The sequence below is a fragment of the Bos grunniens genome, chromosome 8 (genome assembly GCF_055505025.1).
Source record: "Bos grunniens cultivar Pamir isolate PY7600 chromosome 8, Bosgru_T2T1.0, whole genome shotgun sequence".
Lineage (NCBI taxonomy): Eukaryota > Metazoa > Chordata > Mammalia > Artiodactyla > Bovidae > Bos > Bos grunniens.
In genome coordinates, this window is record NC_141172.1 from 46,897,915 (window position 1) to 46,922,879 (window position 24,965).

General features: G+C 38.5%; 2 protein-coding genes across 2 annotated transcripts in view; one reads left to right on the forward strand and one right to left on the reverse strand.

Annotated features, from left to right (window-relative positions):
- The window catches only part of GDA (guanine deaminase), a 249,691-nt gene that overhangs the window by 26,372 nt on the left and 198,354 nt on the right, over positions 1–24,965 (forward strand). The window lies entirely within an intron of this gene.
- C8H9orf57 (chromosome 8 C9orf57 homolog) lies at positions 6,823–15,173 on the reverse strand. The gene is made up of 3 exons (XM_086415525.1): positions 15,074–15,173; positions 11,074–11,196; positions 6,823–7,833 (listed from the first exon to the last, which is right to left on the reverse strand). The coding sequence occupies exons 1-3, from the start codon at positions 15,171–15,173 to the stop codon at positions 7,709–7,711; spliced, it is 348 nt and encodes a 115-aa protein (XP_086271651.1). The 3' UTR covers positions 6,823–7,708.

Genomic DNA, 24,965 nt, shown 5'->3' on the forward strand with positions numbered 1-24,965 from the left:
GACCTGCCTTTCTGTATTTGTTCTGCTATTTGAAGCATTAGGATTTGAGGTTCAGCCAGAAAAGTTTGAAGAATTACTTCCTGGTGGTGAGATGCAAAGATCAAGGAAATATGCAAATAGGAGAAATGTGTCCACCAGGTCAGCTACCTCTAATGCCTTTACTTGTAGAATTTGCAGCCATATGGGTCTGCCACTGGGAGAGAGCATGTGAGCTACTGTAGACAGTCAGAGCTGTAAAGACCCCAAGTATTTTACCATGTCTCTGACATTGTACTAATACATCAGCCTAGAGTTTTAGCCATAAATATATTAGCACATGAAGTTCTTCAGTGCAGAAAATAAAAATTTTAGAGAGAGCTCCCTGTTTATGTAGCTTATAATATTCAGCACTTCAGATTTTGCTCCATCATATAACTGAATATTTCTTCCTATCCAAAGTCCTAGTCAGACTCAGAGTTGCTTATGGAGCTCAGAGTTTGATCATCAACCATACCATTGATGTTGATGTCTGTCTTTGCTTCTGTACTTCAAAGACATTAAGTCACATTTCTCAGAGACCCACTGTTGCTACTGCTGCTGCTAAGTCGCTTCAGTCATGTCCAACTCTGTGCAACTCCATAGACGGCAGCCCACCAGGCTCCTCTGTCCCTGGGATTCTCCAGGGAAGAATACTGGGGTGGGTTGCCATTTCCTTCTCCTATGCATGCATGCATGCTAAGTCGCTTCAGTTATGTCCGACTCTGTGGAACCCATGGACACCAGCCCACCAGGCTTCTCTGTCCATGGAATTCTCTTGGCAAGAATACTGGAGTGGGTTGCCATTTCCTTCTCCTCAGAGGCCTGCAGCATATGCTAAGGAGTCAGGGTCATATTCCCCCAGAGGCTCAGTTTACTGTCCATCTATGTGCTTCTCCCCAGGGCTGGCATTTGTGGAGGGGTGAAGGTCATGTGGACATCACAGGAAGCTCCCCCTCTGCCACCTGTCAGCTATGTGGGGGTCTCAGACTCCTCATCTGTAGAGTGGGGAAAACAGCAATGGCCATATTGATTATAAACGTTGTGCTTTTAATAATGAGTAAATAAAATAATAAAATGTGTGCTCTCTAGAACTTCAGAAGACCTTGTAACTGAGGGCCAGCAGTGTTATCATCCCTCCTTTGCTAATATAATCATGTTCCATCTCTTCTCTGCCACGTCCTCCAGATGTCCCCAATTTATCTAATGCAGAGTTTTCGTTTAAATGAATTAAGAGGCATTAACCCCTGAGGTTTCTATTTCAGCTGCAGAAAGAAAATATAATCAACAAGGAAGCCATCCTGGGATTCAGAGGATCAAGGGAAGTCTATAGATTTATTAGCACTTCAGTCTAGTGTCTTATAAATAGATTAAAAGCAGGCTAATCTGGTATCACTTTGTTTTTAGGTATGGGTGATAGGAAAAAAGTAAATTTGTTAGCTGAAGAAATCTTGAATGGATAGGGGCTTGAGTGGGAGGTGTAAAATGAAAAGGGGCGACTGCATGGTTCTAGGCCATCTGTGTGTTTCGAGGGAAGTTATCACTGAGAAATCGTTAGAGTGAAAGGAAGACAATATGACACAAGATGCTGCTCTTGAAATCAAACCAAGTATTGGGTGTGTCAGCCTCGGGAGAAGGGAAATGCCACAGCACTCCTCACATGATCGAATGTGTTTCCCATGGCTGCTTTAACAAGAACACAAGTTACTTTACCATTTCGGAAGTCACAAGTCTAAAATGTGTCCACAGGGCTGCATTTCTTCTGAGGCTCTAGAAGACACTATGTCCTTGACTTTTCCAGCTTTAGAGGTCACCCACATCCCTTGGCTTGTTTCCCCTCTCATCCATCTTCAAAGACAGCAGCAAAGCATCTTCAAATCTCTCTGACTCTGCTTCCACCATCACATCTTGTCTGACTCTGACTTTCCTGCTTCCTTCTTAACAAAGACTCTTGTGATTACAATATTGGGGGCCACCCAGTTGTTACAAGATAATCTCCTTATTTCAAAATCTATGAGCATATGAGCAAAGTCACTTTTGCCCCATAAAGTAAAATATTCATAGTTTCCAGGGATTAGAACATGGACTTCTTTGAGGTCATTACTCAATGTACCAGTTCAAGGATCAGATCAGATCAGATCAGATCAGTGGCTCAGTCATGTCCGACTCTTTGCGACCCCATGAATTGCAGCACGCCAGGCCTCCCTGTCCATCACCAACTCCCGGAGTTCACTGAGACTCACGTCCATCGAGTCGGTGATGCCATCCAGCCATCTCATCTTCTGTCGTCCCCTTCTCTTCCTGCCCCCAATCCCTCCCAGCATCAGAGTCTTTTCCAATGAGTCAGCTCTTCGCATGAGGTGGCCAAAGTACTGGAGTTTCAAGGATAGGGAAGTTCTTTTTGTTCCCATGGTGATTTTGGGGTCAAATTGACATACAGCTAAACTGCTTCAACGATGGTCAGTGCTGTCATGGTTTGCATTTCTCCTTCAATTTCATGGAAAATACAAAGCCAAGTGAGTATTGGTCATATGCTGCTGCTGCTGCTGCTAAGTCACTCAGTCGTGTCTGACTCTTAGTGACCCAGTGGATTGCAGCCCACCAGGCTCCTCCATCCATGGGATTTTCCAGGCAAGAGTACTGGAGTGGGGTGCCATTGCCTTCTCCAATTGGTCATATATTCAGAGCCTATTTCATGGTCTGTATTTGGCACCAAGTCTTATTTTTAACGTAAGAAAACAATAGCAAAGAGGTGTTAGTTAATGTTGAGTTGTGTATAAGTATGCCTTGTTTTATTGTGCTTTTCTTTATTGTAGTTCAGAGTATTGCATTTTTTATAAGTTGAAGATTTGTAACAACTGCATTGAGCATCTATCGGTGCTACTTTATTCCTTTTAACAGCATTTGTTGACTTTATGTCTCTGTGTCACATTTTGGTAATTATTGCAATATTTCAAATGTTTTCATCACTTTTATATTTGTTTTGGTGATCTGTGATCAGTGATCTTTGATGTTACTGTTGTAATTATTTTAGGTGCTATGAATCATACCCCTTTAAGATGAATGAACTTAACTGATAGGTGTGTATATTCTGACTGCTCCATTGAATCAGTATTCCCTCATCTCTCTCCAACTTCTCAGGCCTCTGTATTCCATTAGACACAAAAATCTTGAAATTAGGCCAATTAATAACTCTATAGGGACTTCCCTGGTGGTCCAGTAGTTAAGAATTAGCCTTTCAATGCAGGGAACACAGGTTCAATTCCTGGTCAGGGAACTAAGATCCCACATGTCACAGGGCAACTAACCTTAAGTGCTACAACTAGAAAAGCCTGAACACTACAACTAAGACCTGACACAGCCAAATAAATAGACTAATAATAAAAAATAGTAAAATACTAAAAAACAAAACAAAACTCTAGACTGGCCTCTAAGTGTTCAAGTGAAGGGGAAGTCACATGTCTGTACTTTAGATCAAATGCTAGAGATGAGTAAGTTTAGTGAGGAATACAAGCCAAGAGGCTGAAAGCTAGGTCTCTTGCATCAAACAGACACGTTGTGAATGCAAATTTCTTGAAGCAAATTAAAAGTGCTAGTCCAGTGAACACATGAATGATAAGAAAGTGAAATAACCTTAATGTTGCAATAGAAAAAGTTTTAGTGGTCTGAAGAGAAGAGCAAACCAGCCATAATATTCCCTTAAGCCAAAGTCTAATCCAGAGCAAGGCCCTAACTCTTAATTCTATGAAGGACGAGAGAGGTGAGGAAGCTGCAGGATAGTTTGGAGCTGGCAGAGGTTGGTCTATGAGGCTTAAGAAGCCATCTCCATAACATAGAAGTGCAAGATGAAGCAGCAAGTGCTGATGTAGAAGCTGCAGCAAGTTATCCAGATCTAGCTAAGATAATTTGGAGAAGGCGATGGCATCCCACTCCAGTACTCTTGCCTGGAAAATCCCATGGATAGAGGAGCCTGGTGGGCTGCAGTCCATGGGGTTGCAAAGAGTCGGACACGACTGAGCAACTTCACTTTCACTTTTCACTTTCACTTTCCATGCACTGGAGAAGGAAATGGCAACCCACTCCAGTGTTCTTGCCTGGAGAATCCCAGAGACAGGGGAGCCTGGTGGGCTGCCGTCTATGGGGTTGCACAGAGTTGGACACGACTGAAGCGACTTAGCAGCAGCAGCAGCAGCTAAGATAATTAATAAAGGTGACTACAAACAAAACAGATTTTCAGTGTAGATGAAACAACCTTATATTGAAAGAAGATGCCATCTACGACTTTCATAGCTAGACAGGAGAAGTCAATACCTAGCTTCAAAGCTTCAAAGGACAGGCTGACTCTCTTGTTAGGGGCTAATGTAGCTGGTGACTTGAAGTTGAAGCTAATGCTAATTTACCATTTTGGAAACCCTATGGCCCTTAAGAGTTATGCTCAATCTATTCTACCTGTTCCCTAGGAATGGAACAACAAAACCTGCCAGCATATCTGTTTACAACATGGTTAGCTTAATATTTTAAGCCTACTATGGAGACTTACTGCTCAAAAAAAGGTTCCTCTCAGAATAGTTTTTATTACTGTTCATTGACAGTGCACCTTGTCAACCAAGAGCTCTGATGGAGAGGTAGAGTGAGATTAATGTTGTTTTCTGCATGCTAACACAACATCCATTCTGTAGCCCATGGTTCAAAGAGTAATTTCAACTTTCAAGTCTTCTTATTTAAGAAACATATTTCATAAGGCCATAGCTGGCTTAGACAGTGATTGCTCTGATGAATTTGGGAAAAGTCAGTTGAAAATCTGGAAAGAATTCACCATTCTAGATGCCATTAAGAATATTTATGATTCATGGGAAAAGGTCAAAATATAAACATCAATAAGAGTTTGGAAAGAGGTTGATTCCAGCCCTCATGGATGACTTGGAGGGTTAAGTTGAAGACTTAAGTGGAGGAAGTAATGGCATATGTGGTGACAATAGCAACAGAACTAGAATTAGACGTGGAGCCTGAAGATGACTGAATTGTGGCAATCTCATGATAAAACTTTAAGGAATGAAGAGTTGCTTCTTATGAATGAGCAAAGAAAGTGGTTTCTTGGGATGGAAACAACTCCTGGTGAAGATACTGTGAAGACTATTGAAATGACACCAAATTATTTAGAATATTATATAAACTTAATTGATAAAGCAGTGGCAGAGTTTGAGAGGATCGACTTCAGACTGGGTAAAATTCTGTGGGTAAAATTCTGTCAGACAGCTTTGCATCCTATAGAGAAACCATTTGTGAAAGGAAGAGTCCATTGTTTTCTTATTTTAGGAAATTGCCACAGTCACCTCATTATCACTCACCCCAGTCTATAGCAACCACCATCCAGCAGCTATCAGCATGGAGGCAAGATCCTTTACTATTAAAAAGATTACAACTTGCTGAAGGCTCAGATGATGGTTAGCATTTTTTGACAATAAAGAATTTAATTAAGGAGTGTATTTTTTTAGACATAAAGTTATTGTACACTTAACGGACCACAGTGTAGTGTAAATATAACTTTTATGTGCACTGGGACATCAAAAAATTCATGTGACTCTCTATATTGCAATATTTGTTGTAGTGGCAGTCTGGAACTGAATCCACAGTATCTCTGAGGTATGCCTATAATGTTAGAACTTGAAGGGATCTGAGAGATCATGTGATTCAGTCCTATTCATCTTATACATGAGGAGAATGAGGTAGAGAGAGACCAGAGAGACTTGGCAAGGTTATCGGCTAATTGGTAACACAAAATAGTAACACCTGCACCTACTTCCTAGTTATTATTTTTTTAGGCAAAACATTCTTTGACATAAATCACAGAAATATCTTTTTGGATCTACTTCTTTTAGAGTAATAAAAAGAAAAACAAAAATGAACAAATGGAACCTAATTAAACTGAAAAGCTTTTGCAGAGCAAAGGAAACCATAAATAAAACAAAAACCCCACAGAATGGGAGAAAATATTTGCAAATGATGCAACGGACAAGGGATTAAACACAGCTCAGTATCAAAAAGTAAGCAATCTAGTGTTTTCTCATTCCATCACTTGGGTTGTGAATTAAGCTTGGGAAGCCCTCTGGAATTAGTCACTGATTATCTGATCTTGTCATTCTCCTCCCTACCCCCACCCCGCCTCCCAGTTTACTTATAAACTGGGTAAACAGCATTGCTTACACTAAAGAAAAAGTAAAATCTCCATGTGGAGAAGGCAATGGCACCCCCACTCCAGTACTCTTGCCTGGAAAATCCCATGGATGGAGGAGCCTGGTAGGCTGCAGTCCATGTGGTCGCTAAGAGTCAGACATGACTGAGTGACTTCACTTTCACTTTTCACTTTCATGTATTGGAGAAGGAAATGGCAACCCACTCCAGTGTTCTTGCCTGGAGAATCCCAGGGACGGGGGAATCTGGTGGGCTGCTGTCTATGGGGTCGCACAGAGTCAGACACGACTGAAGTGACTTAACAGACTTAGTAAAATCTCCATGAAGTTCACTGATTTAGAATAACCACTGTTTACCAATGTAGCTGATTCATAGAGTGATAGAATAATAACAAATGGATTTAAATTTCAGGATGAAGAAATTTTTTTTGTGGTTTCAAAAATGTGGTCTAAGGAATATAGGTAAAATGAGTGTAGAGGAAAATATCTAGTTTCCTTGGGATTATTTTTTTTAATGCTTTTTTTACTTCAAAGTTTATAGAAAAGCATTTGTTAAAGGCCCACTGTGTATAAGATGTTGCCCTAAGTTCTGAGGAAAAAAAATAACATAAGAAGGTTTTATTGAGACTTATTATTTACCATTTAAATTTGTCAAACACCTGGAAATACAGAGAAAAATAACTAAAATTTAAAACACAATAATCTTGAAATTGCAAAAGTAGGGCATTGAATGAGAATAATTGAATATGTGGCACATTAAAAAAATCCAAATTGCAGTTAAAAGTATATTTATAAACCTTTAAAATTTCTTGTGCAGGGAAACCCATTTCCCTGCTTCAGTTCAATTGCTTAATCTGCCAAAATTAGATTAGCCAAAGCACTAATGTGTGGTTGAAGTACGGAAATCCAAAATTTTGACAAATTTTAACACAGATGAGAAAAATAAGTACGAACCCTTGCACCTGCCTGAGACCTTTGCCGTTTGAGTCCGTAGTTCTTACCCCGGTTTGCTGACCCCGCTTATTTTTCCTGCAGTATTTGTTAAAGCCGTTTCCCCTGTGCAATAAATTGACCTGAAAGAGCAGGGCGGTTTGCTTTGGAAACCAAACCAACACTTTCAAGTCACTTGGTATCTTGTGATACAACTCATTGGTAACTGTTTTTTGGAGTATGGAAATATTTAGGAAAATTAGTAAAGTAGATATCACATGCATAATTTGACTCAGAGAGTCACTCACAGTTTTGCTTTTTGGCTTTGAAATCACTGAAAGGGGAAATAAACAGAAAGAGGAGAGAGGAGAAAATGGTGTAGGAATGGATGTTTCTGAGATGAGGTGGATGTTGGGCACATTAAGAGCCTTGGTTTCAGACCATAACTCCTACAACCTGCAGGTCTGAGGCTGTTGCAGAGGGCTGATTGATGGTAGTTGCCATCTTGGGATGACTGGCTCAGGCTTTGAGACTGACTGATCAGTGAACCAGTTTAGATATGGGCCCCTGGCTCAGAAATTGCACAAAGGACGATGGCAGCAGTGAGTAGAGTAAATCTGATGAGATGTCAGGATTCTCCGAAAACACTGGTCTTGGCTTTCTGTGCAGCCTTCAATTGTATACCAATGAATTCCACCTGGGGGAAACAAGAGATCATGGTAGAAGAATCCCTTAGAGGGTGCAACTGACCTGGCTTCAGATGCTTCAGATAACTAACAGGTTAAAAAAAGGAAAAAAATGTTCATCTGTACCATTTTTCTAGATGCCACATATAAGCGATATTATACGATATTTGTTTTTCTGAATTCACTCTGTACAACAGTGTCTAGGTCTATCTACATCTCAGCAAACAGCACTATTTCCTTCCTTTTTATGACATATATACATTACTATGTATAAAATAGATAACTGAGAACTGACTGTACAGCACAGGGAACTCTATACTCAGTGTTCGATGATGATCTACACTGGAAGGATATTTTAAAAAGAGGGGATATATATATATATATAGAACTGATTCATTTTGCTGTCCGGCAGAAACTAATACAACATTGTAAAGCAACTATACTCCAATTAAAAAAACAACAACAACAACAAAGGAAAACAAAGTGAAAGCTCTAGATCTATGAGAATACAATCATCTTGCCTTTTAAGAACTCCCACCTAAAGTTATTCTAGTTGGGTACATTACAATACAAAGCTTTGAAACTGTAAAACAAAATAGCTTTCAAACTCAGTTGACAAAAGCTATGCAATTGCCTTTCACTATGTAGAAGTTTCTGAAATGTTGGCTGTTTAGAGACTTCCTAATAATCATCGCTCAGTTTTACCCAGGTCATGAGCTATTCAAAGGGCTGAATCCACATAAGAGTTGTTTAAATGTGTAAGTGCTTCTTAGGAATGGAGGCATGTCCTTGACCTCATTTAATTTTCCCCCAGTTATAAGTAGTAATACATGTTCACTGTAGAAAATGTGGAAAATACACAGAAGTACAAAGTAAGTGACAGTACTGTCTAGTAACTCCCCCAGTTGTATGGGGGAGAACACCAAGAACATTTCTCTAAAGGGAGCAAAACATGACTCTTTGGAAATTTGAGAAAACAGCAGTCTTTTTCAATTGGGAGTAATTTTGCTCCCCAACCTAAGGACATTAGATAATGCCCAGAACCATTTTTTATTATTGAATTTTAAGAATGACTTATATATTTTGAAAATGAATCCTTTATCAGATATTCTTCCAGTTTTTTACTTTTCATTCTTCTAACAGAATATCTTTCTCATTAAAAAATTTGTTTTGGCTGCACTGCATGGCTTACCCCAATAAGGGATCAAACCCACACCCTCTGCATTGGAAGGCAAAGTCTTAACCACTAGACTGCCAGGGAAGTCCCCAGAAACATTTTTATTGTTACAACTTAGAAGATATTACTGGGATGAAGTGAGTATAAGCCAGCAATGTGCTAACCATTCTACAAAATAGCCCTATATAACAAAGAATTATCCTGTGAAAGTGTCAATAGTGTTGACAAATTGTTGATAACATCATCAAAAGCCTAAGTTCCAATTGTATTTGTTTTGCGTCAGAGTGAAATGGCAGACTTTCCATGTTGGAAAACTGTTCTTCCTACAACACTGTAATTATTCTAGGTCCTTGACCCAACCTAGAGATATATATTGTCAAGATTTTTCTGTATAAGCTTCCAGGCTTTTATGTGCAGAGTTTTTATGATAAGCTGACTAGAGGTCTACCTGTACACATTCAGGAAGAGAAGAGCAGTCACTGAAAGCTAATATTTCAGGGCTCTGGGGGTGGAGGGACCTGGCCCCTTTCCTCTTTGATAGGAAGGGGCTCTTGATTGGCACAGGTGAGAGACGGTACTTGGAATTCAGAGAGGGGATGAAGGTACATTGGTTGAACAAAGCTCAAGTAACCCTATTAAAACCAGCACCTCAGCAGACATTACCCCAGATTCTCTTCCTCTCTCTCAACTGACTCTGATTTCCTCTCATTTTTTCCTCCTCTTCCATTTTCATAGAGAATTTTAGAGTTTTGCTTTGTGGATTTTTATACATAAGTGGTATACTACACATACTGTTTTGCCCCTGACTTTTTTTCTGTCCAACAATTTCAAAAATATTTTTTCATGTTAACAGAGGGATCTGTTCATTCTAAGTATTGCATAGCAATCCATGAACTGAATATATCATAGTTTAACAGTTACCTATAGACATTTAGATAATTTCTGTTACTGTCCTATTAAACATAATGTTGCAATAACCTTGACACATGCTTTTTTGTGTTACATGTATTTCTCTGCAGTAGATTCCAAGAAATGAATTGCTTTGTAGAAAATTGAGCTCATTTAAAATTTTAACTGAAATTCACAAATTGTCTTAAAAAAGCCAAACCAATCTATACTGTCATTAGAAAATGTATGAGTTCCCATTTTCCTGTATAGTCACTAACCCTTGATATTACAAAACTCTTGTAATTTTTAGCAATCTGATGGGTTAAAAATAATATTTTTGTAATTTGAATTTCTTTGACATTTACTCTCAGGTTGAGCAGCTTTTCATGTTTTTAGGGTAAGTCATTTATATCTCCTCTTCTGAAAATTACCTTTATAACTCCTTTAACAATTTTGTTTCTTTTTGATTGTTGGTCTTTGAAAAATTAGTTTTTTAGAAGTTATTTATTCTGGGTAGATATTAATATTTTTTCTGTTATTTATTTCCAATTATTTTCACTCACTAAAGATGAGTTTAGCCCTCATCTTTTTAATTTTGGGGTTATCATTCATTTCATAAATTTTAAAATATTGATATATTCAAATCTATCTATTATTTCCTTTATAATCTTGCCTTTTGGATGTTAAGGAGGCCTCCTTTCTTTTAAGCTTAAAATATGTCCTCCAATATTTTCTTCTAAAGTTTTCATCATTTGCATTTTTCTTTCTTTCTTTAACTCATGTGGACAAGGTTGGGTTTCCGGACATGAAACCTATGTGATTGCACACAGCCCTACACTTAGAAGGAAATTATGTATTAATTTTTTGTGAGGATGTGAATGATGTGAATGAGGCAGTATATAGATTTCTTTAGGAATCCATGCTCTGGAATTAAACACTCACATTTGAATTAGACAGCACTGCTTAACTGTGTAACATCATGTAAATTTCTGCTCAGATTTCTCATCCTTAAATTGGGAATAGTGACAAGATCCAGCTCAAATCATTGTTTTATTGATGTGATGTAATCCAGGCAAATCCCTTAGTAAAGCATCTAACATGTAGTAAATGCTCATTCAATGTTTGCTCTTATGTAAGTTTTCCTGTGTTCATTTTAATTAAAGATTTTTAAAGTGTCATGACTTACCTTTAATAAGGACCTCTTTTATACAGTACTGTCCAGGTTTTGTTCTGCATGTTCCAAAGTCCAAAAGACATCCATGAAAGGGGATTGAGAGGTTGCATTGTCTACAAATCACACCTCCAACAGCTCAAGTACAGAATAGGGAAAATAGAGATAGACATCAGAGAGGGAAAAAAAAAGAGAGAAAAGAATAATCCAAAAATAAAGTAGTGATTTTCAACTTTAAAAAGTAAACAATATTTTATAAATTGATTCTAATAACTCATATAAATTTAAAATATTTTATTTTTGGAATTTAATGGGGGGAATTTTATAACATATGCAACATTAAAGAAGTGAAAGCACTCTGAACTAATTAAAAATGAAGCCAGGTGGGCTAAACAACTTAGTTGGTTAAAATAAATTCAGGAACTCAGAGCCTAATTAAATTAAACCAAAGTTATTTAGCCAGAATATTTAATTTCAGCCATATATTCACTGTTAGGCCTTTGTTTCAATGTCTAAGGCTGTACATTATATGTAGTAGGTTCTCTTTGAGCATTTATTGCTTAATGTTTAGGTATTGTTGTTTAGTTGCTAAGTTGTATCCAACTCTTTTTCAACCCCATGGACTGTAGCCTGCCAGGCTCTTCTGTTCATGGGATTTCCCAGGCAAGAATTTTGGAGTGGGTTGCTGTTTCCTTCTCCAAGGGATCTTCCTGACCCAGGGATCGAACCCGGGTCTCTTGCACTGTAGGCAGCTTCTTTACCGTTGAGCCAAAAGGGAAGCCCTGTTTGCACATTGGTAGCTTCTAACTCAGGTTCTGTGGAGGCTGTGAAAATCTGTGTTCATTTTATTTTGGCTTAAAAGAGTTATTTATTTTCATTATGTGGAAGTAGCCCAGAGACTCTTGAACTTAGTCAACATAGGTGAGATTGGAAGACATTAACTTGAAGACCCCTTTTCTAATCTGACTATGCATCAGATTTACTTAAATGTTAAATGAACATTTAACATTAACAGTTAAAATGAACACAGATTTCCACAGCCTCCACAGCACCTAAGTTAGAATCTATAGGAGGTGGGGCTCAGGAATCTGTATTTTAGGTGCCCAGAAACAATGGAGGACTTGTGATTTGAATGAAAATGTCTGGACTGGTTTTTGAGAAGCACTGGTTCTACTGAATTCAGAAGCTGCCTTTGTAATAATCCCTGCAGGAAGCCTTGGCTTATGATAGAGAGCTCATTATCATTAAAAGAAAAAGCTCAGATTGTTAACGGATTCTTCAGAAATTGAACTAAAATTTGTCTTATGTTCATTGTTCCAATCTTTTAATATATGAAAACCATTGCCATTCCACTCCTATTCACTGATTAACTCCAAAGAAACATTTATGAAATATTTTGTGCAAAGTATTTTTAAAATAATCTTTTAAAAATATTTATTTATTTAGTGCGCCAGGCTTTAGTTGCAGCAGGTGGAATCTTCAGTCTTCCTTGTGGCATGTGGGATATTTAGTTGCGCCATGCAAGCTCTTAGCTGCAGCATGTAAGACCTAGATTCCAGGGATGGAACCTGAGCCCGCTGCTTGGGGAGCTTGGAGTCTTAGCCACTGGACCACTGGGGAAGTCCTGTGCAATGTATTTTGTATTTCTGACATATTGGGAGTTGGAAGAGATCACTTTTAATAGAAATTAGTCTGGCTAATCGGAGAAGGCGATGGCACCCCATTCCAGTACTCTTGCCTGGAAAATCCCATGGATGGAGGAGCCTGGTAGGCTGCATGCAGTCCATGGGGTCTCTAGGAGTTGGACACGACTGAGTGACTTCACTTTCACTTTTCACTTTCATGCATTGGAGAAGGAAATGGCAACCCACTCCAGTGTTCTTGCCTGGAGAATCCCAGGGACGGGGAGCCTGGTGGGCTGCCGTCTATGGGGTCTCACAGAGTCGGACACGACTGAAGCTACTTAGCAGCAGCAGCAGCAGTCTGGCTAATGAGGGTAATTAATCTCTGTTGACCACTCTCTCCAGTTTCAAACTCTTCTCAAGACATTTTGGTTTATTTGGTTCACATTAGTACTCTCCCTGAACATGACAAACTTTCAATCTATAATCAGTGATCAACCAGCAAATATTTTTAAAAGAACTTAGTTTCTGCCAAGGAGCCTATTAAGCAATTTACATGCATTAGCCCAGTCATTTCCCACAACTAAATTTTCAGGCATGTACAGTTTTCTACATTTCCCACAAAAGGAAACTGAGGTCATAAAATTTTAAGTAGTTCACTCCAAAGGCAGAGACAGGAGTTAAAAAAGGTCTATTTGAATCCAAACCCCTTGTTTTGACCAAATACTCCATGTCACTGAAGCTGCCTACCTTTGTGTATCCCAAACCTTCTGATGTCACCTTCTTCTTGCTGGAGATTTTGATTCTTCTGAGATTCAGGATCAGTTACCTGCCCAGAGTACTAGAGCTGCTTGCTTCTTCAAGTCACGCCCAAGTGAATTTTCCTCCTGGACTCATGATTTCTCAATTTACAACTTGTCCTTAGAGATCCACTTCATGGCTCAGTGGCCCTGCATGCTGGGGAGCTTACATGATGCTGGATCTTTCTCCGTCACGCCCAAGGCCCCTGGCTTGTTTCCTGGATGAGATCTGTTCTAGTTTCTCTCTCTCCTTCCTTCTGATTCCACACCCAACATCGATAGCCCTCTTCCTAAAAACTTGGCCCTGATATTCTTTACTGTAACTGAAGACAATGCCTTAACTTTTAGGCTTTTTGTTGACTGTACTTGTTCCATTGCACGACTACTTATCAACATATTCACAGATCCCATATCCTTTCTTCCAGTCTGTTTTTGTCTGAAAATGTATTGTTGGTTTTATTAATATAACTACACATGATATATTCCAATTTGACAACTAAACTCAAAGTTTCAGGTTTTATATTAAATTAATAGTTTCCTCACATGATTAATTCTGAAGTATGCTACTTTATGACCTTATTGTGGGGAAAACCTAACAGGCTATATTTAATTATTTAAATGCATATTAAAAAAATATATATGTAATTACTTAAACATTATAAATCACAATGATGGTGACCTTTTTAAAATAACCATCCTTGCTTCATGGGCACTCCTTACTTCAAAATTTCTCTCTATGCTGAATCCTCTTCTTTAACCCTCACATCTTTTCTATGTATCCAACAAAATTAATACAATCCCCTGACTGAATAATTTTTTTCATGATAACCAAAAGACAGGAAAGCTATTCTCTTGAAAATTTTCACCTATTCCAGTGTCCCCCTACACATTCTTTACAGAAGAGGAGTATAAAGACTTCAAATACAGCAGAGACCCTAGCAGTTTGAGTTTGCTCCTGTACTCTGCAAGGGATAATCAGAACTCTGTTGTGAATTGTATTTAGTAATGAGGGCAGTGTGGGAAGCAGAGACTACAAATGGGTGGTCCAGCAGCTAGACCTGGTTTGTTTAACTTGGGCCATATTTATAAAGGCTTCCTGCCTAGTTTGGTTAGTTCCAGTTTAATGATAGTAATAGCAACTTCTGGGCCACCATCTACCAACTCAGTGTACTCATATATAAAATGAGAAATAATAGCACTTAACTCTTAGGATTATGGCATGGTTTCAGTGCATTAATACAAATATTTATTTATTTTTTTAAATACAAATATTTAGAACAGTACCTGGCATATAGGAAGTGCTGAATAAATGTTAGCTCTGGGTTCGATCCCTGGCTTGGGAAGATCTCCTGGAGAAGGGAAAGGCTACCCACTTCAGTATTCTGGCCTGGAGAATTCCATGGACTGTATTACAGTCCAGGGGGTCACAAAGAGTCGGACCCAACTGAGCGACTTTCGCTTTCTTATTATTAAGGGTTTACTTAAGCTTTGCTATAAACATCTTAAATACTTTAAGATCACCCTCCACTTATAATTCTGCAGTTTCTTGAGTAATTTTTCCTCTTTTTGATTTATGTGTTCTTAATGACTTACCACCTAAGAGGCAGAAAACGATAAAAGCACCATTGAAGACAGTCCTCATTCTAAGATTTCTAGCCAAAAAGAAGATGGAAGGAAAGACATGTACCACCATTAAATCTTTCGTGGGGAAGCAATAAAGTTGTACATTTGTTAGCTATTATAAAATGGGAAATGACTAAAGTTCATTTATTTCATTAAGAAGGTATAAATAAGTTCACTTTGTAAAGGAAAAATAATGTATTTGTCAAAAATTCACTGTAAACTTCTCCTAGTTCCAGAACATTTTAAGTGTCTTCTTCTTATCAAATGCCATTCCCACCGTCAATAATTTCCCTGAATTGCAAAACTAGGAAATGAAGTAGATAATGTTTCTAGAATAATATCCTGTTAAAAATACTTTTAACTATTAGCCAAACATTTTTATATATGCTTCTTCACAAATTAATGCTTTCATTGCAAATGATCATATTTATAAGGAAACATGATAGTTAACAATAGTTAATATTTATTAAAATGAAGGGAAAGAAATTGTCAGGTTGGCTAAAATATAACATTTCAGTTATGTATGACTTACCTGGCTTCTTTATTAATATGTTGTGGAAATTTTCTAGGTCTTAACGTCTTTAAAGGATAAGAAGAAAAATTTCTGATGTAATAGTTTGTTATAACTGAAACCAGTGAGGCAGGTCTCTGATCCTCTAGATTCTAAACAGTTTAAACAGTAAAAATTAACCAAGTAAACAGACATAAAAATTTTCACCTGAATTGTCTGATCTATATGGAACTTAACATAATAAAACTAAGTCAGGTACCAGTTAAACAAATTAACTATAAATTTGGCTAATAATTTCTAAGTTCCCTATGCTACAGATTAATTAGTTCATGTACACATAGCCATATGGGCATTTTTATCTGTTCATTACATAAAGTACTTGATCTTGATATTAAAAAAAATACCATATAATCTTTACAGTGGAACTTGATACATTCAGAAAGCAATTTGGTTTTTAGAAATGTTTATTTCTGAATTAATATATAGTTCCAAATTAGCACATTCTTCTTGAAGCAGATTATAATATGAAGACTGTTGAAATCACTTTGGAACATGTTCCCACCAAATTGAGTGTCTACCCCAAATGTAACCATATTAAATATGTTGAGTGTCTTTTTTATTCTGAGCATTTTTATACTGCATCTGTAATTTGGGAATATGTATAATATTCAGTTCAGTTCAGTTTAGTCGCTCAGTTGTGTCTGACTCTTTGCGACTCCATGAATCACAGCACGCCAGGCCTCCCTGTCCATCACCAACTCCCAGAGTTCACTCAGACTCATGTCCATTGAGTCAGTGACGCCATCCAGCCATCTCATCCTTTGTCATCCCCTTCTCCTCCTGCCCCCAATCCCTCCCAGCATCAGAGTCTTTTCCAATGAGTCAACTCTTCGCATGAGGTGGCCAAAGTACTGGAGCTTCAGCTTTAGCATCATTCCTTCCAAAGAAATCCCAGGGCTGATCTCCTTCAGAATGGACTGGTTGGACCTCCTTGCAGTCCAAGGGACTCTCAAGAGTCTTCTCCAACACCACAGTTCAAAATTGCTTTTTGTAAAAACAGTATCATATACTACATATAATTTTTCCCTTTGTATTTCACTCAAAAGTATGTTTAAAATCTTTTGAGGTCAGTCTTTAAAACTACTTCTTTGTTTTTTTCATTGCTATATAATATTTTTGATATGGATATACTATATTTATTTAGCCATTCCCGGGTTGATTGAGCTTCCCTGGTGGCTCAGACAGTAAAGAATCCGCCTGCAATGTGGGAGACCTGGGTTCAATCGCTGGGTTGGGAAGATCCCCTGGAGAAGGAATCGACTACCCATTCCACTATTCTGGCCTGGAGAATTTCATGGACTGTATATAGCCCATGGGGTCACACAGAGTCAGATATGACTGAGTGACTTTCTCTTTTGCTTTCACTTTTCCTGGTTAATGAAACATCAGTTCAGTTCAGTCGCTCAGGCATGTCCAACTCTTTGCAACCCATTGAACTGCAGCAAGCCAGACCTCCCTGTCCCTCACCAACTCTTGGAGTCCACCCAAACCCATGTCCATTGAGTCGGTGATGCCATTCAACCATCTCATCCTCTGTCGTCGCCTTCTCCTCCCCTCAATCTTTCCCAGCATCAAGGTCTTTTCAAATGAGTCAGCTCTTCGCATGAAGTGGCCAAAATATTGGGGTTTCAGCTTCAACACCAGTCCTTTCAATGAACACCCAGGACTTATCTCCTTTAGGATGGACCGATTTGATCTCCTTGCAGTCCAAGGTATGATCAAGAGTCTTCTCCAACACCACAGATCAAAAGCATCAATTCTTTGGTGCTCAGCTTTCTTTATAGTCCAACTCTCACATCCATACATGACTTCTGGAAAAACCATAGCCTTGACTAGACGGACCTTTGTTGGCAAAGTAATGTCTCTGCTTTTTAATAATGGCTCTGCTTTTTTAAGTTTTTAAAGTTAATGGGTTGATCATAACTTTCCTTCCAAGGAATAAGCGTCTTTAAATTTCATGGCTACAGTCACCATCTGCAGTGATTTTAGAGCCCAAACAAATAAAGTCAGCCACTGTTTCCACTGTTTTCCCATCTATTTGCCATGAAATGATGGGACCAGATGCCATGATCTTAGTTTTCTGAATGTTGAGCTTTAAGCCAGCTTTTTCACTCTTCTCTTTCACTTTCATCAAGAGGCTCTTTAGTTCTTCTTCGCTTTCTGCCATAAGAGTAGTGTCATCTGCATATCTGAGGTTATTGATATTTCTCCCGGCAATCTTGATTCCAGCTTGTGCTTCTTCCAGCCCAGCGTTTCTCATGATGTAGTCTGCATAGAAGTTAAATAAGCCAGGTGACAATATACAGCCTTGACGTACTCCTTTTCCTATTTGGAACCAGTCTGTTGTTCCATGGCCAGTTCTAATTGTTGCTTCCTGACCTGCATACAGGTTTCTCAAGAGGCAGGTCAGGTGGTCTGGTATTCCCATCTCTTTTAGAATTTTCCACAGTTTATTGTGATCCACACAGTCAAAGGCTTTGGCATAGTCAATAAAGCAGAGACAGATGCTTTTCTGGAACTCTCTTGCTTTTTCGATGATCCAGCAGATGTTGGCAATTTGATCTCTGGTTCCTCTGCCTTTTCTAAAACCAGCTTGAACATCAGGAAGTTCATGGTTCACATATTGCTGAAGCCTGGTTTGGAGAATTTTGAGCATTACTTTACTAGCGTGTGAGATGAGTGCAATTGTGTGGTAGTTTGAGTATTCTTTGGCATTGCCTTTCTTTGGGATTGGAATGAAAACTGACCTTTTCCAGTCCTGTGGCCACTGCTGAGTTTTCCAGATTTGCTGGCATATTGAGTGCAGCACTTTCACAGCATCATTTTTCAGGATTTGAAATAGCTCAACTGGAATTCCACATAGGCTCTTGTTTTGTTTTGTTTCAATGACAAACAGTTTTACAATGTGTGTATATGTCCTTGGGCACTTATGCAAGTAGTTTTTCCAAGACTGATTCTGAGAAGTGGAATTACTCAGGGTCTATTTGTGTGATGTTTTAACGTGCTGTGCTTAGTAGCTCAGTTGTGTCCGCCTCCTTACATCCCCTTGGACTGCACCCTGCCAGGCTCCTCTGTCCATGGGGATTCTCCATGCAAGAATACTGGAATAGGTTGCCATGACTTGCACTAGGGGATTTTCCCAACCCATGAATGGAACCCAGGTCTCCTGCATTGCAGATGAATTCTTTACCAACTGAGCCACCAGGGAAGCCCAATAAATACCATCAAATTGCCCCTGAAAGTGACTATCGATCTTCTTACCACCAGCAGAGTTTGAGTACCTTTTTCCCTCATTAATAATGAGTCAAGGATTTGCAATATAATGTTAATTAGTAGCTAAAAATCTAAAATAACAGTATACTTTAGCCTATCAATTGGACAAAGATGAAAAAGTTATTGACAAAGGATATTTTGAAATATGCACTTTTAATTACAGTGTCAGGAAATGTAAATTAATGTGTGGGTGTGGGGTATGTGTGTGTTAGTATCTACATGCTATTAGTACATTTACTCATATATGCATACATTAGTGTATTAGTACATATGGACTACTAGTACATTTACACATACAAACACAATAAATACTTTGTATTACATCATATATAGTATAGATTTATCAGTTCAGTTCAGTTGCTCAGTTGTGTCCGACTCTTTGCGACCCCATGGACTGCAGCACGCCAGGCCTCCCTGTCCATCACCAACTCCGGGAGTTTACGCAAATTCATGTCCATTGAGTCAGTGATAGATTTATAGTTTGCTTTAAAAAAACTTTTTCATATTTTGAATATTTATTTTGTCTTTAAGTATTCCTTAAGAATGCATTTTTACAGGTTCTGTAATATGATACAGTAAGTCAATGGGTTTACTATAATTTATTTAATAATTCCTACATGTTTGTATATTTCTCATATTTTTGTTATGTTTGAATAGGTTTTGGGGATAAATTTGTAGAAATAGAATTACAGGAATAAAACATAAATCTTTTATAAGGCTTCTGATACACAGTAGTAAATTGTTTTCTGAAAAGTAATGCCCAATTTAGAACTATAGTGTGGTATATTCACTTAAAATTTTTTTTAATGAAATATAGTTGGTTTTCAATGCTGTGTTGATTTCTACTGTACAACAAAGTGATTCAGATATACCTATATGTGCAGTCTTTAAAAAATTCTTTTCCATTAGGGGTTATCACAGGATATTGAATATAGTTCCTTGTGCATATACTAGGACCTTGTTGCTAGCCATTCTAAATGTAATAGCTTGCATTTACTAACCCCAAGCTCCCAGTCTGTCTCCCCTCCCCCCCTCCCCCTTGCAGTCACATGTCTGCTCTCTGTGAGTCTATTTCTGTTTGTCAATAGGTTCATTTCTGTCATAGTTTAGATTGCACATGTAAGTGATATCATATGGTGGTTTTCTTTTTAAGACTTATTTCACTTAGTATGAAAACCTCTAAATCCATCCATGTTGCTGCAAATGGCATTACTTCATTCTTTTTTTCATGGTTGAGTAGTGTTTGATTTTATATATATATATGTACAACATCTTCTTTATCCATTCATCTGTCGATGGATATTTAGGTTGTTTCCAAGTCTTGGCTATTGTGAATAGTGCTGCTATGAACATAGGAGTGTATACCTCTTTTTGAATCAAGTTTTGTCTGGATATGTGGAATTTCTGGATCATATGGCAACTCTTAGTTTTTTGAGGAACCTCCATACTGTTTTCCACAGTGGCTGCACCAACTTATAGTCCCACCATAGCATATTCATTTTAAAATTCCCAGTGCTTAGCTTGCACTGTGCCTAGAGCACAATAAGCTCTCAATTAATGCTAATTTTTCTTCCATTTCTTTGGATGTTTTCCTTTTGATCATATATCTTCCTTGTAAGTTTGTTTTTGACTTTGATGAACCATTATTGAAAAAGTGTTTCCTTGAATCAAGGTAACATTATCCAATTAGTCAATCCATAACATATGTTTACACAAATATAAACTCTTAGATATTAATTATGAGGACATTTTCTTTAATAGATTTTATCTATATCTCCTTTCCTTGAGTGAGAATTTTTTTTTTACTCTCTCTAATTGATACCTGTAGGAAATAGATTTTGGCAGAAGCAATCAGTATGAAATGTGGGGCTCTGAAAGTGACCACTGGGTGTCTTGGAGTTTCGGAATAAAAATTTTCATCTGAGATGCCCTGGAAAGGTAACGATACAAAATATTGATTCTTAAATCAATAGCGACACATGCTGTATGATTGCACTGAACACATGAAACTCAGGTACAGGCAACATGAGTCTATCATAATTGGAGATGGACTAGTGTGGTTAATTCTGGGAAGGGAGATGGACTTTAGAAGTGGCATGAGAAAACTTTCTAGGGTGAAATGAAAGTGTTCTATATTTGATCTGGGTGGTAGCCATGTGTTTATACAAATATAAAAATTGAACTGTTCATCTTAGATTTGTTCATTGTGCTGAGTAATACCTTCAGAGGGCATATGTTTTCTTTCCCCTCCTCATTAAGAATGAATCAATGGGAGCCTTTCACAAGCATCTCTATATGAATCCAGAATTTACTGAATAGTATAAAGGAGTGACATTCTGAAAGAGATGGGAATACCAGACCACCTGATCTGCCTCTTGAGAAATTTGTATGCAGGTCAGGAAGCAACAGTTAGAACTGGACATGGAACAACAGACTGGTTCCAAATAGGAAAAGGAGTACCTCAAGGCTGTATATTGTCACCCTGCTTATTTAACTTATATGCAGAGTACATCATGAGAAATGCTGGACTGGAAGAAACACAAGCTGGAATCAAGATTGCCGGGAGAAATATCAATAACCTCAGATATGCAGATGACACCACCCTTATGGCAGAAAGTGAAGAGGAACTAAAAAGCCTCTTGATGAAAGTGAAAGAGGAGAGTGAAAAAGTTGGCTTAAAGCTCAATATTCAGAAAACTAAGATCATGGCATCTGGTCCCATCACTTCATGGGAAATAGATGGGGAAACAGTGGAAACAGTGTCAGACTTTATTTTTTGGGGCTCCAAACTCACTGCAGATGGTGATTGCAGCCATGAAATTAAAAGACACTTACTCCTTGTAAGGAAAGTTATGACCAACCTAGATAGCATATTCAAAAGCAGAGACATTACTTTGCCAACAAAGGTTCGTCTAGTCAAGGCTATGGTTTTTCCTGTGGTCATGTATGGATGTGAGAGTTGGACTGTGAAGAAGGCTGAGTGCCAAAGAATTGATGCTCTTGAACTGTGGTGTTGGAGAAGACTCTTGAGAGTCCCTTGGACTGCAAGGAGAGCCAATCAGTCCATTCTGAAGGAGATCAGCCCTGGGATTTCTTTGGAAGGAATGATGCTAAAGCTGAAGCTCCAGTACTTTGGCCACCTCATGCGAAGAGTTGACTCACTGGAAAAGACTCTGATGCTGGGAGGGATTGAGGGCAGGAGGAGAAGGGGACGACAGAGGATGAGATGGCTGGATAGCATCACTGACTCGATGGAGGTGAGTCTCAGTGAACTCTGGGAGTTGGTAATGGACAGGGAGGCCTGGCGTGCTGCGATTCATGGGGTCGCAAAGAGTCGGACACGACTGAGCGACTGATCTGGTCTGATATGATCTGATAAAGGAGTGATGTTATTCAATAAGTATTTATTCAGTTTCTACTATGTTGCAGACATACTGATTTAAGTTTTTTTTCCTATATCATTTTGGTAGAGAAGTGAAAGGCTGGCAAAGGTGAGACTGGAGACAGAGAGAAAGTTAGGAAGGCATTGTACTAGTTCAGTTAAGAGATAATAAAGCCTGGAACCAGGGCAACAGGAGGGATGCAAAAGAGGAAATAGATGAGAGAAATGCCAAGGACTAAGTGTTCACTATCTTAATGCAAACTGTCTTGAGTCAGGAAACAGCTCAGTCCTATCTTTTTCTGCAATAATACTCCACTTAACACACTTTAAAAGAATCATGTCTTTATATTCTCTCTCGTCAGAGTGTTATCTTCTTGAGTGAAGAAATGCCATCTTGTTATCTCTAGGTTCTAGTAGGATGCCTGGCACATAATAGGTGTTTGATAAATGTTTGCCAAATGAATGGGATATCTTTAGTGGAAGGAAGATCAGAGAAAAGAATCCCAGAGTAGTAGCATGAAGATAAGAGATTGTGGGAAGGATAAGTGGCAAGGATAAGCCATGAAATTGAATGGACTCTCCTTGGGCTGGTGTAGACTGAGGTCCTAGGTGCTATATTGGGCCTGAGGAAATGAGCAAACTCTGGTTTTTTCAAGGGATTGCTTGGCTGTCTCTTAAGATAGTTCTCCCCTGGCAGTAAGAAGGAAGAAGTAGCTGGTTCCTAGGATTCAACCTTCTGACTGAAATTCTAGAATCCAAGCTAGCTACAAGTCCAGAGTCTTTAAAGTCTGAATATGCTGGAAAACCTTGGGAAAGCTCTATTCAGGCAAATCAGGACAGGATTATCTGTCTCTAGGGATGGTTACCTCTGTGGTAATACAAAGACATTTAACGACCTTAAATAATTCACTTCATCATCCTGAGCCTTGATTTCCTCACCTCTATAATGAAGGGTTGGATTATAGTGTTCTGTGGTTCCACATGGACCGAAAAGCCTGGCAGGCCACAGTCCATGGGATCACAAGAGTCAGTCACGACTTAGCGACTAAACCACTGCCAGCTCCATTTTAGTCCTCCAGTTAGTGAACAGAAGGAGAAAGTCTAAAATCACAGGTTTGGATAAAGCCTCCTTAGTAGCAAGAAATGACATTTGTATTCTATGAACCTTGATTTCTCACCATAGTAAGACGAGTGTATATGCATATAGATGGGCTGGTGCCTATCACACCAGCTGCAGTGTGACACACAGATACACACATTGCAGAGTACTACTAGTGAGTCACATTTAAGACACTCTCCTCTATTTTCCGGTAGATTTTGTGATGAAGAAAAATGTGAAATACATAACTTTAACATTATGCCCAGGAGGGTGAGAGCAGGGTTTAAAAGCACTCCAATGCTTACTATAAGATGGTTTACCTGTAAGAGCCATTGTTGTCCTGATCTCTGCTAAGAACTAATGCTGAATTATATTACTTTGAAGCTAAAAAAATATTGCCACCAACCTTGGTGGCTTAGGGATAGAAAACTTTTTATTCCCATTTGGGGACATTCAGAGAGATTACAAGATTCCTTTATATGATTTATTAAGTAAATGAAGATTTGGGACCAAAAAAGCCCAAGTGTCCTCATTCTCCATGAGGATGTTTCCTCAAATACCGAATGTGAACTTCCTTTATGGGTAACAGAGATGTTACAGTAGCAAATGAACATTATAATTTATATGCAGTAATAACTAGAATCTATAGCAGTTTAAGATTCTAAACCAAACTTTAGATGTTGCCATTTATTCAATAATTACTTATTGACCTCTTAGTATGTGTCAGATACTATATAGTTAGAGCAAAAGCAAAAAAAAAAAAAAAAATACCTTGCCATCACGCACCTTTATTCTATTGAAAGAAAAAGAAATGAGGAAGCAAATATATGTACATACAAATAAAATAATTTCAAATAACAATGAGTACCATAAGAAAATAAAATAGGGAAATGTGATAAACATTGATGACAAGTAGGAAATATCTATCAGAGTCCAAAAAGGTGTTATGGGTTGAATCATGTCTTTCCAAAATATGTATGAAATCATACATGGACCTCAGTTCAGTTCAGTTCAGTCACTTAGTTGTGTCTGACTCTTTGTGACACCATGGACTGCAGCACCCCAGGCTTCCCTGTCCATCACCAACTCCCAGATCTTACTCAAACTCATGTCCATTGAATCAGTGATGCCATCCAACCATCTCATTCTCTGTCATCCCCTTCTCCTCCCACCTTCAATCTTTCCCAGCATCGGGGTCTTTTCAAACAAGTCAGTTCTTCACATCAGGTGGCCAAAGTATTGGAGTTTCAGCTTCAGCATCAGTCCTTCCAATGAATATTCAGGACTGATTTCCTTGAGGATGGACTGGTTGAATCTCCTTGCAGTCCAAGGGACTCTCAAGAGTCTTCTCCAACATCACAGTTCAAAAGCATCGATTCTTCAGCGCTCAGCTTTCTTTATGGTCCAACTCTCACATTCAAACATGACTACTGGAAAAACCAAAGCTTTGACTAGATGGACTTTTGTTGAGAACCCCATGAACAGTATGAAAAGTACCTCAGAATGTGGCCTTATTTGGAAATAGGGTCATTGCACG